Source organism: Grampus griseus, assembly GCF_964374135.1.
Source record: "Grampus griseus genome assembly, chromosome: 11".
In the NCBI taxonomy this organism is placed as follows: domain Eukaryota; kingdom Metazoa; phylum Chordata; class Mammalia; order Artiodactyla; family Delphinidae; genus Grampus; species Grampus griseus.
This window is the reverse complement of record NC_139005.1, coordinates 83,392,154-83,409,491: the sequence shown is the minus strand read 5'-3', so window position 1 is coordinate 83,409,491 and position 17,338 is coordinate 83,392,154. Positions and strand designations below refer to the sequence as shown.

At 37.4% G+C, this 17,338-nt stretch overlaps 1 protein-coding gene and 1 pseudogene across 26 annotated transcripts in view; both read right to left on the bottom strand.

The window, feature by feature from the left end:
* The window catches only part of PARPBP (PARP1 binding protein), a gene marked incomplete at both ends in the record, with an annotated part of 78,920 nt that overhangs the window by 59,891 nt on the left and 1,691 nt on the right, over positions 1 to 17,338 (bottom strand). For 10 of the 25 annotated variants that reach the window (XM_082665908.1, XM_082665919.1, XM_082665930.1 and 7 more), the window contains 2 exons: positions 2,494 to 2,601; positions 8,068 to 8,301. The exons of 5 other annotated variants lie outside the window; for them this stretch is intronic. In XM_082665908.1, coding sequence (XP_082522034.1) covers positions 2,494 to 2,601; positions 8,068 to 8,301 — 342 coding nt within the window. The remainder of the gene's footprint in view (positions 1 to 2,493; positions 2,602 to 8,067; positions 8,302 to 17,338) is intronic. 10 more of the 25 variants (XM_082665929.1, XM_082665912.1, XM_082665916.1 and 7 more) reach the window with 2 other exon arrangements.
* On the bottom strand, positions 10,615 to 11,931 carry LOC309829763 (E3 ubiquitin-protein ligase RNF149-like; annotated as a pseudogene). Its single transcript has one exon. The product of its transcript is annotated as an E3 ubiquitin-protein ligase RNF149-like (transcript).

Sequence of the window (17,338 nt, the reverse complement as noted above, 5' to 3'; positions counted from 1 at the left end):
TTTCTCCTTGGTTTTATCCTGTATGGGACTCTCTGTGCTTCCTGGATTTGGGTAGCTATTTCCTTTCCCATGTTAGGGGAGTTTCCAACTATAATCTCTTCAAATATTTTCTCGGATTCTTTCTCTCTCTCTTCTCCTTTTGGGACCCCTATAATGCAAATGTTGTTGCATTTAATGTGTCCCAGAGTTCTCTTAGATTGTCTTCATTTCTTTTCATTCTTTTCTCTTTATTCTGTTCTGCAGCAGTGACTTCCACCATTCTGTCTACCAGGTCACTTATCCGTTCTTGCCTCAGTTATTCTGCTATTGATTCCTTCTAGTGTATTTTTCATTTCAATTATTGTATTGTTCATCTCTGTTTGTTCTTCAGTTCTTCTAGGTCTTTATTAAACATTTCTTGCATCTTCTCGATCTTTGCCTCCATTCTTTTTCTGAGTTCCTGAATAATCTTCACTATCATTATTCTGAATTCTTTTTCTGGAAGGTTGCCTATCTCTACTTTGTTTAGTTGTTTTTCTGGGGCTTTATCTTGTTCCTTCATCTGGTAGATAGCCCTCTGCCTTTTCATCTTGTCTGTCTTTTTATGAATGTGGTTTTTGCTGCACAGGCTGCAGGGTTGTAGTTCTTCTTGCTTCTGCTGTTGCCCTCTGGTGGATGAGGCTGTCTAAGAGGCTTGTGCAAGTTTCCTGATGGGAGGGACTGGTGGTGGGTAGAGCTGGGTGTTTCTCTGGTGGGCAGAGCTCAATAAAACTTTAATCCACTTGCCTGCTGATGGGTGGGGCTGTGTCCCCTCCCTGTTGGTTGTTTGGCCTGAGGTGACCCAACACTGGAGCCTACCCGGGCTCTTTGGTGAGGCTAATGGCGGACTCTGCGAGGGCTCACGCCAAGGAGTACTTCCCAGAACTTCTGCTGCCAGTGTCCTTGTCCTCACGGTGAGACAGAGCCACCCCCCGCCTCTTTGCAAGCGACCCCTCAACACTAGCAGGTAGGTCTGGTTCAGTCTCTGTGGGGTCACTGCTTCTTCCCCTGGGTCCCGATGCAAACACTACTTTGTGTGTGCCCTCCAAGAGTGGAGTCTCCGTTTCCCCCAGTTTTGTCGAAGTTGTGCAATTGAATCCCGCTAGCCTTCAAAGTTTGATTCTCTAGGAATTCCTCCTCCCTTTGCCGGACCCCCAGGTTCTGAAGCCTGAAGTGGGGCTCACAACCTTCACTCCAGTGGGTGGGCTTCTGTGGTATAAGTGTTCTCCAGTTTGTGGGTCACCCATCCAGCAGGTATGGGATTTGATTTTATTGTGATTGCGCCCCTCCTACCATCTCCTTGTGGCTTCTCCTTTGTCTTTGGATGTGAGGTATCTGTTTTGGTGAGTTCCAGTGTCTTCCTGTCGATGACTGTTCAGCAGTTAGTTGTGATTCCAGTGTTCTCGCAAGAAAGAGTGAGAGCATGTCCTTCTACTCCGCCATCTGAACCAATCTCATATAACATATTTTTAGATATGCTCTTTCCAGTACTCTTAACCTTTCATCTTGTCAATGGTAATTTTACTAAGAAACTTTCATAAACATAACTCCCATCGTTAGTGAGGAATTACTACATGTAATTAGGTACCTAGAATAGTGTTCAGCTGAAGGCAACTTATATTAAACCAAACCTGTACTACTTTTCTGTGGTTTGTTTAGACAGCAAATCCTGTTATCAGAACTCATGATGCATCAGCTATTCTACTGCAAAGAGTAGAAACAGATTTTTTAAAGAGTGGAGAACAGAACATATTCTCCTAAGAATCAACCATTTAAAATGCTAACTGTGGGACCTCCCTGGTGGCACAGAGGTTAAGAATCTGCCTGCCAATGCAGGGGACATGGGTTCGAGCCCTGGTCTGGGAAGATCCCACATGCTGCGCAGCAACTAAGCCCATGCGCCCCAACTACTGAGCCTGAGCTCTACAGCCCACGTCCCACAACTACTGAACCTGCGTGCCACAACTCCTGCAGCCTGTGTGCCAAGAGCCCACGCTCTGCAACAAGAGAAGCCACCACAATGAGAAGCACACGCACCGCAAGCAAGAGAAGCCCCCACTCGCCACAACTAGAGAAAGCCAGTGCGCACAGCAACAAAGACCCAACGCAGCCAAAAATAAATAAATAAATAAGTAAGTATATTACTAAATGAAATAAAATAAAATAAAATACTAACTGTGACGTATACCAAATGTAAAAATTCAAAGAACTCTGGCAACCTGTACCAACTTTTCCGATACTTAGTGATACCTATTTTTGCACAGTGCCTGTTACCATGGCCCAAAACCATGAATAAACTGATTATTACCATGCTCTTGGCAGTCTCCAATGTACTACTCTTCACAAATTTTTTTTATTTAAGCAAATTAAAAACTTTTTAAAAATTTAAAAAAAAATAGTAACTGTAACGTACAAATTCACAGTGATTTTAAGAGGATCATATCCTGCTTTTATTTACTCACAATTTAGCCATACCTTTTCATTATCCCAGTTGTGTTTACTAATTGGTGACATTGGTTCAGAAAAATCAGTTTCATTATCTACTGCATACTGTCTGCCAGACAGAAAATCCCGTAGTTGACTCTGTAAGAAATACAAGATGTTACTAACAAAATGCTACGCCAACTGTAAAAAATATTTCACACCTAGCTCTACTTAGTGTCTCTGATGTTCCAGTGTACAGCACATTACCTGACTTTTGTTGGCAGTCCATAATATTACACGCAATTAAATTTCCTAACAATCTGTTTCCAATGGCATTTGTACTCAAAGAGTTTTACAAGTTCAGAGTTAAAAGATGACCTTGGAAATTTCATCTGAGCCTTTTATTTGTACAGAAGAAAGTCTTAGCTAATGCCCACAATAAATGCTTCATTTTGGAATATACATAAGTAAATCTATTTTCCTAAGCCACAATATTTCAAACAAAATAAGAGTTTCCACGAAAAAATAATTTATAAAGAGATATTTGCTTTCAGCCTGACACACTACTCAATATCTCCATATTATTTCATTTATTCTAAGGGATTGAAGATTATACAGGTATGTACAAACACAAACACACACACAATTCCTGATAAGTAAACCTGAAGGAAAGGGACAAACCGAATTAACAAAGCCCAGTGAGATATTGCAAAATTATAACTAAAGTAACTCACCAATATATACTCCTTGAAAAGAAATAGCATTTGCCACAATTCTACTGATATGATAAGCTGGTACTCATAAAGAGTTAATCAAGTGATTAAAAAAAAAACTAGAAAGCCTAGAATTTTGTTGTTTATAACATATACAATTTTTCAATCTCAAAATTCAAGATCACCAAAATAAGAATTTACTATTTAACAAATTTTGAATAATGGTAGTACTCACACTTGTGGTTCTTATGTTTTCAGAAGAGATGCTGAAAGCAAAGATTTATTTTTCCATAAACACAATATTATTTTTAGAAATGGGAGAATATTACCTTCTAGTTAAAAAACACTTTCCTATTTAATTACATGCAAAGTACATTATTCTAGATCAGTTCAGTGGGTATCAAAGTATGATCCAAGTACTTCTGAGGTCCTTAAGACCCATTCAGGGGATATGGGAAGTCCTCCTTTTCCAACTATGTATGTGAATCTGAATTTTCTTGATATACTTCAATCAAACTAACTTATCAAATAGAAGCAGACATGTGAATCCAGGTATTTTCTATCACACATGATATTAAAGATACTCATAAAAATGTAAAACAATGTCACTATTCTCACAATTTTTTTATTTTTGGAAAATAAAGTTATTCTTCATAACAATGTTATTCATATTAAAACGTAATAGGTTCAATATCAATATTTTAATAACTGATAAACATTTTAAACATTTCTCTTTAATTTTTAATATGGAAAATATCAATAGATATAATCCACATAAACAAAATCTCCTTCTAGTCCTAAATAATTTTTAGTGTAAAGCAGTTCCTAGACCTCAAAGTTAGACAAGGACTCTAGATAATATAGCATAGGGCTTCCCTGGTGGCGCAGTAGTTGAGAGTCCGCCTGCCGATGCAGGGGACACGGGTTCAGGCCCCGGTCTGGGAAGGTCCCACATGCCACGGAGTGGTTGGGCCGGTGAGCCATGGCTGCTGAGCCTGAGCGTCCGGAGCCTGTGCTCCGCAATGGGAGAGGCCACAAGAGTGAGAGGCCCGCGTACCGCAAGAAAAAGAAAAAAAATATATATATATATAGCATAAAGCTTTCTTAGGCAAGATAAAAATCACAATATATTTGCTGTGGTACACTATTAATTTTACTGATTTGTATCTTTACTGATTTGACAGGTTGCTACTCACTGTATTTTTATCCTCTTATTTGGAAGATGTACTTTTTTTTTTCCATTCCATTTTTTCCATTCCATTAATAGTTGACTTTACTCTCCCTGTACTCAAATCAGATTCATATTTCTCTATTCTTTTTTAAAAGTGATAATGCCTGCTACTTACCCCTAACAAACTACGAAGTTTAGCAGTTTTAATTCTAAACTAGTATTAGAATCTCTCTTAGGGTAAGTCTTCCATTTTAGCTCACATATTCCCAGTCCATCCTTATCATTTTAACTGCACATACACACTCCAAGTTTTAGTGCTCACTACCATCTTTCCCTAGATAGACCGCTGCTCCAGTTCATCTGTTTAATTATTAGTCTTTGGAAAGGTAAATGCTTCACACGAGGTATGATGATGACATTCTTTAAATTTTTGCATATCCTCACAAATCCTTCCTTAACTTGGCTGATAAATGATATCTTGATTGAGGATGGAATTCTTAGGTCACTTTCAGGACATGCTATTTAATTTTTTGTTCTTTTTAAATAACTTGTTCTTTCTGCCAGGAAATTAAGAGTTCAGGAATTTTACCAGGATATGTCTAGGTATGTGTCATTTCTTATCAATTCAGCCTGGAACTTCATAAACACTCCTTAGGAGACTCAGGAAAATATTTATTATAACAAATGTAGTTGTAACAAATATATGATTTATTTTATCATGGCCTCTTTTGCATCTGTTCTTTTTTCTCCTTCTAGAACTCCTAACATTTATATGTTAAATCCTCTAGATCTAACCTCTAAGTTTCTTAATCCTCTAGATCTAACCTCCAAGTTTCTTAACTTTCCCTCTTTGTTTCTTTATGTGTTTTACTCTGTGCTTTACTTATTGTACTTGACTTTCAGGATACTAATTTGAGTCTGAATTCATCTGTTACATTGGGAAAACTTTTCTTCTTTTTTTTTTAATGTCTAGAAAGTCTTATGTTTAGGTATATACTTGAAGTTCCTTGAGTACTTATTATTTCGCTGGATTCAATTTGCTATCATTCCCTTCGAGCAGCTCTATTTTGTTAGGCATGTGTGTTCTTAGCTGATTCATCTTTCTGGCCACTGAGACCCCTTAGGTGACCGTTGCTTCTCTTCACTGGCTCTTTGGGGCCCAGCTGACTGTTGAGGTCCATTAAGTGATGACAGTTCTATGAGTAATGGAAGTTGAAATGGTCTCTACTCCTTATTGAGCAGCAGTGGAGAAATAAGCAAGCTGCCAGTCACCTGCTTAGGCTGAAAAACAGTCTTCTTGTGGTCTCTCAAGCCTCACCAACAGTAAGACCATCCACTCAGCTACTCTGCTGCTTCTTGAGAGTAAAAGAACCCTGGCACACTCATAGAAGGCATTTATTGACCTTCCTCAGATTTCTGAGGGCTGCTTAGCTCTTCTCAGGACCTACCACTTCTGCTCCTCAGCCCAGGTCTCTGATTTTGTCCTCCAGATAATTACTCAGTTCATGAGAGCAATCTCTGTAACAATTCTCCTTACTTAGAGTCCAGTTAGCATCCAAGGACTTCTATGCTCCCAGATGCCCATGGGCCCTGCATCCATGTTCCTCGGGAGAGGAATTATAAAAGTAGGAAACAAAGGAGAAAGGGCTATCATTCAAATTATGTTCCCAGAACTTCCCTGTCTTACCTTTATCTTAATTCCTCTTAATTCTTGCCTTATTTAGGCTACAATAAATCAAAAACGAAAAAGCTTATTAGGATCATGATATTTCAGGACCCTGAAGCTCAGAAATATTTAGAACTTTCTGATATGTATCTTTAAAGATACTTTTAGCATAAATTAGGGTTACATTTAGCATATTTTTGAAATGTCGATCTAGGGATATTTTCCTGCTCACTTTTTCCTCGCTGCAAATTTCCTTTGAGTAACATAAGTACCAGAGATCAAGTTGTTAGCCTTCTAAGATTTAAATGCAGAAAATTTTCTGCTTCATATATTACCGTCTCAGCAGTTCCCACTTCATTCCTGATGTTCTTCAAAGGAGACATATTGATATTTGGAGACAGAACTTCCTCAAATGTAAAACCTTATATATCTCACACTATAAGCTGATTCACTTAAATGAAGAAACTTATTAGAGGACTTATAGGCAAAGGATAAAATGAAAACAAAGACCTCAGGCAGATTATACTCTCACTGGCTTATCAGAAACTCATGTTTGTTGTTCCTACAATCTAATACTTGTGTTTGATGAACTTCTCTAAATTAACTTTGTGAAAAGTAGTTAAAAATCATCTCTACAGGTAAGCAAATAAAACATAACTAGAGAGGAATAAAAAAAACTGTCTTCACTCACAAGTATCCTCATCATGGTGTGGATGAGTATGTGTGGGTATGCATGTACACATGTGTGCATGTATTTTGAGAAAGTTACAAAAAGGCAAAGGTTTCCATGATAGCCCCATGAGGCAAAGACAACAAACCGCCTGCCAGTATCCATTCTCCCCTTCTTCCTTAGTATCAGAGCTTTCTTTTATCTTCTGGCATATTACTACCCAGAATAAAGACTATATTCTCCATCCTTGCTAGCATGTTGGTCTGGCCATATGACTAAGCTTTGGTTAATGAGATGGAAGCAAAAGAGCTACATCTCTTTCAAAGGAAAAGAGAGTGTGGTGCTCCCTTACTATTTCCTGCTGCATGAAATGTTGATACAATGTCTGGAGCTCCAACAACTATCTTGGACCACAAATGATCTTGAGGGTAGAAGTCAAGAACTAAGATAGGAGAGCAGACTGACAGTAAAATCCTAGGTACTATCTGATAACCATGAACCTATCATATCAGTCCTAGATGCTAACCTTTTGACATCTTTTATAAAAGAATGAAACAAACTTCCATTGTCTTAAACAACTGTTATTGTGGTTTCTATTCTAAGCAGACAAAACATTATTCCCAAGTATCAGATAGTAATATTTATAAACTATTTTAATATCTGAGAAAATCCAGTAAACATTTTCTTCTAGTTATGGCTGCAATTATTCTTTTATTACCACTGTTTAATTACTACTTTAGTGGCACTTGGTATATGTTAAGATAAAGAAATATATTTTCAATACTTTAAAACAAACTAGATATATTCAAATATATTCTAAAACAGTTTATCAACTATAATGTAGACAAAACCAAACTGCAAGGGATGCTACTCCATTAACTTTAAAATTTATACTCTATAAAAAAATAAGGCAATGAATGTGTCTGCAAAAAAAAAGGAATAGTGTATTACCTCATGTATATTGCATCATACTATCCTCATGAAATGATACTCTATCTTAGTAAAAACTATTACTAATCCATAGAAAGAGTCATAGCAATCATTTATACAATATATGCCAAATGAACAGATGCACATTAAACCAAGAAAATACAAAATCAATCCCTGACATAATTCAAAAAGAAATCACGTACTTGATACTGATTTATTAAAAATGTTTTGATCTAATAAGTAGCTGTCCTTATATTTGAACCAAATAATAACACAAATTCAACAAAATTTACCACCAAAATATTTCTCTCCAGTAACGACTAGCTTTCAAGTAGCTAAATTTTCCATTCTTAACATGATCCAAAGAGCAAAAGCATTATCAAGTTATTATAAATGCTGATCCATCATTTAAAGTAAAAATAAATCTAGCCAAATTTTAATTTGATTAAGATAAAATTATTTAAAAAATACTTACAGGAGATATGTTGGCATAATTTTCATAATTTGAAGTCAAAACATTACATTTTTTATAAACATCAATCATATCTAACATGTTACTATTCTTTAAGAAATCATCATAAATCTTCCTAATGTTCTCATAATGGTCAATCACTTTCATATTTTCAACTGGTAAGTTCAATTTCTCATGTAGTAAGTATTTCCAGGTCAATAAGACATCGCTGAGAGAGACTGTAAATTCTCCACTGTACTGAAAGAGATAATGCCAAAAATAAAATGATAAAGTTGGATGCTAGATATTCATTAACTTACAATTAAGATAGAAAGTACAAACTGAATTTTGTCATAGAAAAGTCTACATTGAATTCCTGTGGATTTTAAAAGAACATCAAAGTTGAGCTACGGCATAATTTTAAAACCAGATATAAAAGAAAAAGATTTTGATGATTTTTAAAAATATGAACAACTATAATAAGTTTGCACATGACAAATTTAGCAAATATAGTCATCTTATTTCCTGAACTTCACTAAATTTCTTCTACCCAAAGTGGGGAGATGGGTGAGCAGTGAACTGAACTTAAGTGCTATTGACTGGGGAAACATTTGATTCTGTTAATACTTAGTTCCTTTTAGTTCTTCTTGCTAATGTATTTTTAATCTCTTATTTAAAACTGTCATGTCATACTGAATTCCTACATATCACATTATTCCAAGTGTTAGTCTTAATGCATGAACATAAAAATTAAATTTTAAAAAATTATGTTTTATTTCATTACTATTTCAGAAGCAAAATATCGGTGCTAAAATTTGGGGTCAGAAAAGAATTTTGAATCTTCCCTGCTCATCATCGCACTAAACTATAACAAACAAGTGCTAAGAAGCCATAGTCAGGTTTCTTTCTATAAGTTGTCAGATGTTACTAATCAGACAAAATTGTTCGTTTTTTCCTCTTCTTCAATATCTACATGATAAATTATCTCAGTGGACATGCTGAAGATTTTTAATTGATTGCATTCCGTCCCACTTAATATCTCAGATATTAATAATGGTGCCCTCCAAAACATGATAGACCTAATTCAGTAAAAAAATTCTAACTGCTCCTTTCTGCAGCATGAGTAACAAATAATTTTAAGTATCCATACATGGTTTTGAGATGCAGATTTTGTTGCCCTCTTCCATAGTTAATATGCTAGTAGTTTCTGCTAACAGCAATATCTTCCCATTAATAGCATTTAAAATAATGGGTGCGTATTTAAATAGTACTAGTCATTGGAACTAAATTATAACATCATCTTTAGCCAATGAAGAATAATAGAAAGAAATCAAACACAGCCAAATAATATATTATTTTCTACATATCTGACTCTTTCAAATCTCTATATCTTTTATAAAGATATTTTCTAACTACTATCCAAATTTAAGACAAGGTGCTCAAACTGCCTTAAAATAATTAACTCTTTACTCAACCATATGGAGGCAACTAAGGAAATTATCTTTATTGTCCTTGGAGTAGAGACCTGTTATATAAAAATTACGAAAATTAATTATATTTCATGAAATTAGTTCAATGAACAACCAAAAGAATGAGTAACTCTCAAACACTGGACCCATAACCCAAATGTAAGACAGATTTGTAATATCTCAGCATTGCATCAAAATTGTATACTTTACCTCCCAATCCCACAAAGGTTACATACCATAAAATTTCCAAGTGGTATTTAAGTTAAATAAATCCAGTTATTTAGAGTTTCAAAACTAAATTGTTTTATCTCAAAAATTCCTAGAAACTATTTTGGTATAACATCCTTCATGTTAAAAATAAATTAAGATTTTGCCTAATATAAATGTACAAATCTCATCCTAATGACTATAACTAGTTAAAGTAAAACTATACAAGCTTTTTTATTTTTTTCAAGAAAACTGGTTACTTGTTTATTGTGTTACAACAGCAATGAAAAGTCCCCATCTACCACCCTTTATAACTGTAAAGATTAAACTGCAGTTGGAATCAGTATATTCATCATTTACCCCCAAAAACGCCATATCAGAGTACATCAGAGTCTGTCTACTCCATTTCTTTAACAAGCAATGAAGAACTTCATGCTCGTGCACAATACGGAATCGTAGCTTTTTTTATTTGTACAGAAAAAAATGGACAAAACTTCCCTCCCCATCAAGGTTGTTAGAGGAAATTAGGTAATGAAAGGGAGAAATGCAAATCCTAAAGTCAACCAGTGCTTTTCCCATAACTCCAAATAAAAAACAACAATGAAAGTGCTCTAAGGTCTGGAAATCTCTCTATAGTACAGAGGTGCAAGGAAGCGATAGATTTCTCTCATCACATTTACAAGTTTAATGTTCTAAAAAAGTCTTTCCTCCAGGGAAACTCATGTGATCAATTACTGAATATAATCACACAACTCCATTTGAACTAGTCTGAATTCAATGTGCTTAGTCTAGAACCATCCTTGATTAGAATTAATCTTATGATACATTTTAATAGATAAATATATGAAGACTAATCAAAAATTATTTTTAAGAATAAAGTATCTTAGCCCTTTGTATATCAAATCAGAACCTGAAAGGTAAAAGAATGTACATTATTTTCACATATACAAACTATGTGCTAAAGTAAAAAAAATAAAATGTCCTTTAATTCAAGCCCAAGCTCTGTCCATGAAACTGCCGGCAGGTTATACGCCAGGAGAAAGGTCCTTCACACTGAGGGTCACTCCTGCTTGTCTCTAGCAAGGCCGTGTTTTCACCATCATCCTCTTTAAAACTGGCCTCGCAAGGCAGCACGGAGTCGCTGGTGGTGGGCAGTGCTGAGCTGCCCGCGTCACTTCTGTCACCATCTGGTAAAGTAAGACTCAGATCTGCAGTCGAAACGCCCCTGGGGGAGATTCTGGGGCGGGCGTCTCCTGCATGTCCTCAAGCTCTCCCCAATATCCCAGGGCTTTGATGACATCAAGTTTACACATTGGACACATTCGGTGATCCAAAAGCCATGGGTCAATGCATACTCTATAAAAAATATGCTTGCATGGCAGGATTCTGATAACATCCTTTCCTTTAAAATTTTCAATACACACTGCACAACTTTCAGCATCAACATCAATTCCCTTTTCTCCATGCTTTACAGTATGAAGAGGAAGCTGCCCAATAAGTTTCTTTGTTTCTTTCTATGGCTCTGACTTCCAAACTGTGAGCCAGTGTATAGGAAGCGCTGTATATAGTAAAATATTAGGCAGGCTAATGAGATAATCATTATGGTGATGAAGGCGATGGCCACAAACACCACTGACTGACTGCTGATGAACTCCTGTACGTGCCGTGTGCCGAGCCCTATGGTCATTGTGACCGGAATGTCTTTCTGCACCAGATCCACAATTTCTCTTCCTTTGGGGTCGCTAACAATAATGACTACTATATTTCCGGTTCCCGAGTGGGACAAGGGCGCGGTGAGGTTCCCGTGGCGCTCCTCGTTGTACGGGACCACGGCCGAGGCGTTCCACCACGCTGCCGCCAACACCTTGTCCTTGAAGGTGCCGCCCCCGCGGTCGCGGGGCACGAGGAAGCGCGTGCAGGACGCGCAACCCTCGGGGTCACAGTCCTCGGCGTGCGGGACGCCCACCAGGCCCCGCGCGCCCTCCTTGGGCGAACTCTCGCCAAAGCGGCCGCTCTCCGAGGCGCTCCGCACGCTCTGGTTGGCCTACGGGTCCACGTACTCGGTGCTCACCATGGCCGAGTACCACTGGAACACCCGGCCCCGGGCCCCGGTCCCCGGTCCCCGGGTCCCGGGCGCGCACAGGGCCAGCGCTAGCAGAGCCAGCGCGCCGCGGGCCCCGCTGCGGGCCTCGGGCCGCCGCCGCCACGCCATGGCCCTGCCGCCGGGCTGACTGGGAGAGGGCCGGGCGGGAGCCGGAGGGCGCTGGCGTGCGAGGCCACCAAAAAGCGCGGAGAAGTCGACGCCAACTGCAGAGCCCGGGAAGACCCAGTCCCAGCGGCCCATACAAGCTCTTGATCTTGTGAGAAAAGGTTTTGACTAGATTAACAGTGTTTATACTGGGATTATAAAAACATTTTAAATACAAATAAAAATGCACTCCAAATATCAGCTTTCATGATCAGGTGCCCACCATGACAGCGTAATGTTATTCAAACCAGTAACAACTGATTGAGAGGGTCTGTGGTCAAATCAGAAAATGTTTTGCTAGGAAAACACGCCAGCTGGCTAATATCTGAAGGAAGTTCAAAATGTTCAATGCTTTAGTTCTCTGATGGACATAAGAAGGATTGTATTTCACAAGAATAAAATGAGAAAAATGGAGAGTTACGTTTTATCAGAGCGCTTGTACTTTTTACATTTTACCAAAGTTACTTTTATAATTATTCAAAATTTTAAATAAACTTTACATTTTTAACTAACTGGAATTCTTGTTATGGAAAGAGAAAAGATAACAGATTTACTTAAGAGCATTAATTGGCTGTGTGACCTTGAGTAAGATACTGAAATCCCTCTGGCTCAGCTTCCTTGGTTATAAAGTAAGACTGTACAGATTAAATAACACCTGATAAATGTTAGGTAATAAAAACTGTCAGTTTCCTTTCTCTTTTCTTATTCAAAGTAAAATAATTATTTGTTTGTTGGGGGAAGGGTAGTAGGTAAATGTAATACAATTTTAAAAAGTTTCTTCTTATTTGTTATGTCACTGTTGGATCATTTTCAAATCTAACAGTCAACCCCAGGTGCTGTGATTGCTTCCTATGAAGCTATAAAATTAATAGCTTTGTTTCATCCAAAGGACCATTTGTAATGTTCTTAAGGCTACTTAAGGTGAATAACAGCCTTAATAACATAATGGCCAGACAAATTAAAACTATGAAGCCAATTCCGAAGAAAAGAAAGGCTAAAATTTTATTTGCAATGTAGTAATGAAGTTATACATATTTGCCATATAACGAAATTAATAATCCTCAGTGAATCTATAATAGCTTAAATCTTTAGCGGTATTAAAACTGCTAGAGAGGTGTTATATTATTTAAGCTAAAATATCCCCCCACCTAAGAAAATATTCCAAGACCCTAAAACTCAAAAGTTATTTTCTTTCTCCCCACTAAAGCAGTTAAGAAAACAAGCGCACCAATAAACAGACTAACAACTCTACCAGGTATTCAAAGGTTTCATTGTAATCAAATGTTATTGTAAAGACTATTACTTTAGGGGCCTATGTTCTCAAACTTCAGAGAATTAAAAAACTAAACAGAGCTCAAAGTAGAGGGTGGAAAATATAGGTGAAGGATATATACAACCAACTCCACCTTTTTATTACTATCTGCTACTTATGAATGCACCTGCAGGCAAGTGTATGTTGTTTCACATTGCCAAGTGACTTGAAGTCTGAGCACAGATGGGGATGCCTGAGCTGACTCTGTACATGGAGAGTTAAAGTAAAACTGACCCACGACCCACCATATCCACTGCACACGTGCATGCATATATACATGAACTTGGAAAAGTTTAGTTGCAATTCATCTTTCCTCTTCTTTCCCACCCAGAGTCTGAATTTTCAAAGTGAATTAACAAGTAGAAAATTAACAAGTAGAAAGTGATACTGAGTGAATGCTACATAGACAAATCCTGAAGAAAAAGTGACTTGTATTGAATATTTCAATATGTCAAAATTTTTACAATGAGAACTAAATTTTCTTCAGGGTACATTTCACTTAGCTTGTGGATATATTTTTTTAATTATTCATAAACGAACAAAGGAGGTGATTTGAACATGGTCTGTTTGATTCCAGAACAATAGTCCTCAATCACTATTCAATAATGATTCTTAATAATTTCACTTTCTCTCTCTCCTTATTTTCTAGTGCATGGTCACCAAGGTTTAACCTTAAGCTGGCCCATTCCATTATACAATACCCTCATAATATATTATTTACCTTAGTACCATTTCTTCAGATTACTAAAGAAGGACAGATTTTTTTTAAAATGCTCAGGCAGTAAAATTGGCAAGACTTGAAAATGAATTACAAAGGGGAGCAAAGGAAAGAGACCCTATGATGGTCCTTAGGTATCTAGCTTCAGTGACTGAGTGTGGAAGGTAAGGTAGGTGGTAAGTTGAGGAAGCAAACAATGTGATCTACTTTTAAAAATTGATGTGGAGACAGTAATCAAGGTAAAATGTCCAGTGAGTACTTGACCATACCAGAGTAAGACTCCGTAGAGAGGTCTAGCATATGAATACTGGTGAAACAGGAAGTATATCCAGTGAAAGTGGGTAAACGGAGCGCACTGGAAGATATCAACAAAGTGTATAACATATATCTAAAATATATGTACAACTCTTTCAAAGAGTGAGAAAGAGACAAAAATAAGTTGACAGTAAAATAAGCACAGGAAATGAATAAACAGTTCAAAAAAGGATACCTAAATGGTCAGATAAGAATTTTAAAAGGTGCTAAATGCTTTAGCTAGCAGAAAAATCAAAATGAAATATCACTTTTTTTCTTTTCTAATGAAGTTTGATAACACCTAATATGAAGAGAAATAAGAAAATGGTACTCTCCTACACTGTTGATATAAATGTCAATTCTAACAGCCAAGTTGAAGAGCAGTATGGAAGTATCAAGGCAAATTAAAGATGTACCTACTATATGACCCACTGAGTATGGGGCTTAGATTACGTCTTGCTCAGTGCACAGACACCTCATTTCAGTGCAAAACTGTAATACCAAACAACTTCAAACAACCCAAAAGTCCATCTACGAATAAAATGTATCAGTCACACAAAGGATGACTGTTAAGATGAATAAATCGTATCAAATTTTCTGTCTATCAGTACCTGATGAAGTCCTGAAAACAATGTTGGATGATAAAACCAAGACGCAGAAAAATGTATACCATTTGTTATAATTTTAAAACAGACACTTTAACAGTGCAATTTGTACAACTGGATATACAGAGAAGCACCTCCTGGTATAAAATACCTAAAATTACAGGAGAAAATAGGAAAACTTTTATTAAGCATGACTGAATTGTCCATAAGAGAAGGGAAATTACAAAAGGTCAAAAGCAGTGAAAAAGTGCCAATACAGAAGGGTAAGCAAATGGCAGGGTCTGTGCTTCCCTGGTGTCTACCACGCCCTGGCATTTAAGAACCTGATTTTTATGAACTCTGAGCACAAAGTTTAGGAGACAAAGCTGACCATAAGAAGGCAGGAAACTGGATCAGAGACATTCCTTGCCCACCTTCCATATACAGCCAAAAGCCCCTAAAGATCAACACTCTTACTGTGTCCACTAGAACAAAATCTGCCCAGCAGAAGGTGATGGTAGAGATACTTGCTGGTGAAGATTTCTGAAGCAGTCTCAGCATTGTGCTTACCTCTCTGGGTAATCTTCACTCAGATTTTTGCCTAATACTTAGTTTCTGCTGAGATAGGGGAAACCAGTCATCTACCTTGACAGAAAATTGGGGGTTTATTCCCTGGACAGGGTAAAATAGTCTCTGGATTGAAGAATGCAGCTAAGGAAGAGAGCCCAAATGAAAATCATAGGAATCACATGACATTTTATATTCTAAATTTTGACACACTTTTCAGGCACCCATCACATAGGCAGCTCAACTTTACACCCTTCATGCAGGAGGAAAGAAGACTCTTTTCCGAGGAAACTGTTCCAAAAGGGATATCCTAAAGATATCAACATCAAAGCTTCTCCAACCAAATGGCCCAGTAAGATCAGGTTGACAAGCCCTAACCCTGCACAAAGAGCTTCCAATAAACATTTTAGTGCTCCACTTAAATATAGGTGGATGGCCAAGGATCACCATGAAGGAAGTCTCTAATCAGAAGAAAGGAAGTCCTTCCCAAATAAAACTAACAAAAACAAGGAACTTGGAGGAAACACATTATGCAAGAAGATGAAAACCTCAACAAAATATTATTAATAGTCTCAAAGGAGAAAATATTAGACCCAGGAATCAAGAACAGTATGACATTATAAAAAGAGAACAAAAAAGGGCTCTTAGAAATAAAGAGGACATTAGCAGAAAATCTAATAATTATGTCACCATTAAGCTAAAAAACTATTAAATGTGGAATCTTTGACTATTGGTTGAAAGAAAAGTAAAACAAGGTGAATGGATAAATAAAGTGATACATCCATATAACAGAATATCATGCACTGCTAAAAAGAAATGAGCTATCACACCGTGAAAAGACACAGAGGAACCTTAAATGCATATTACTAAATGAAAGAAGTCAATCTGAAAAGGCTATATACTATGTTCCAAATATGTGACACTCTGAAAAAGGCAGAACTATGGTGACAGTAAAAAGATCAGTGGTTTCCAGGGACTGAGGAGAGGGAAAGATGAATAGTAGAGCACAGAGGGTTTTTAGGGCAGTGAAACTATTCCATACATACTATAATGGTGGACATATATCATTATACATTTGTCAAAACTCACAGAATGTACAACACCAAGAGTGTTTAGGGGGGCTTCCCTGGTGGTGCAGTGGTTGAGAGTCCGCCTGCCGATGCAGGGGACACAGGTTCGTGCCCCAGTCCGGGAACATCCCACGTGCCACAGAGCAGCTGGGCCCGTGAGCCATGGCCGCTGAGCCTGCGTGTCCAGAGCCTGTGCTCTGCAACGGGAGAGGCCACAACAGTGAGAGGCCCACGCACCACAAAAAAAAAAAAAAAAAAAAAAAAAAAAAAAAAGCAATCTGGGGCAAGGAGGAAGAAAGGGAAGAAATTAACATGTATATAGACAGCTAAACAGTTGTACTGGCCTCCTTGCTATGCCTTGAACATGCGAGGCATTTTCTACCTCAGGGCCCTTGCATCTGCTGTTCCCGTTGCTTGGTAGTCCCTTGCCACAAAAATTTCCACAACTCTTCCTTCTTCCCCCCTTTCAAATCTTTGTTCAGATGGCATCATCTTGATGAGGCCTTCCTTGACCACCCTATTCCAAATCACAAGAACTCTCCCACCCCAAACTCTAAACACTCCTTAGTAGCATCTCTATTTTATTTTCCTCTGCAGCACTTATTATGACCTAAAATGCTAAATATCTTATTTATTAGAGAATTATCTGTCTCTCCTCACTAGAAGATAAATCCCATAAGAGCAGGTATTTCTTTCAGTGGTATATTCCTAGAATATGTATATTCTTAGAATAACGTTATTCTAAGAACTTAATAAATGTGTGGAAAGAATAACTGACTACCTAAGATAGAATTTTGTCAAAATTTTTCTATGTTCAAAATTTATC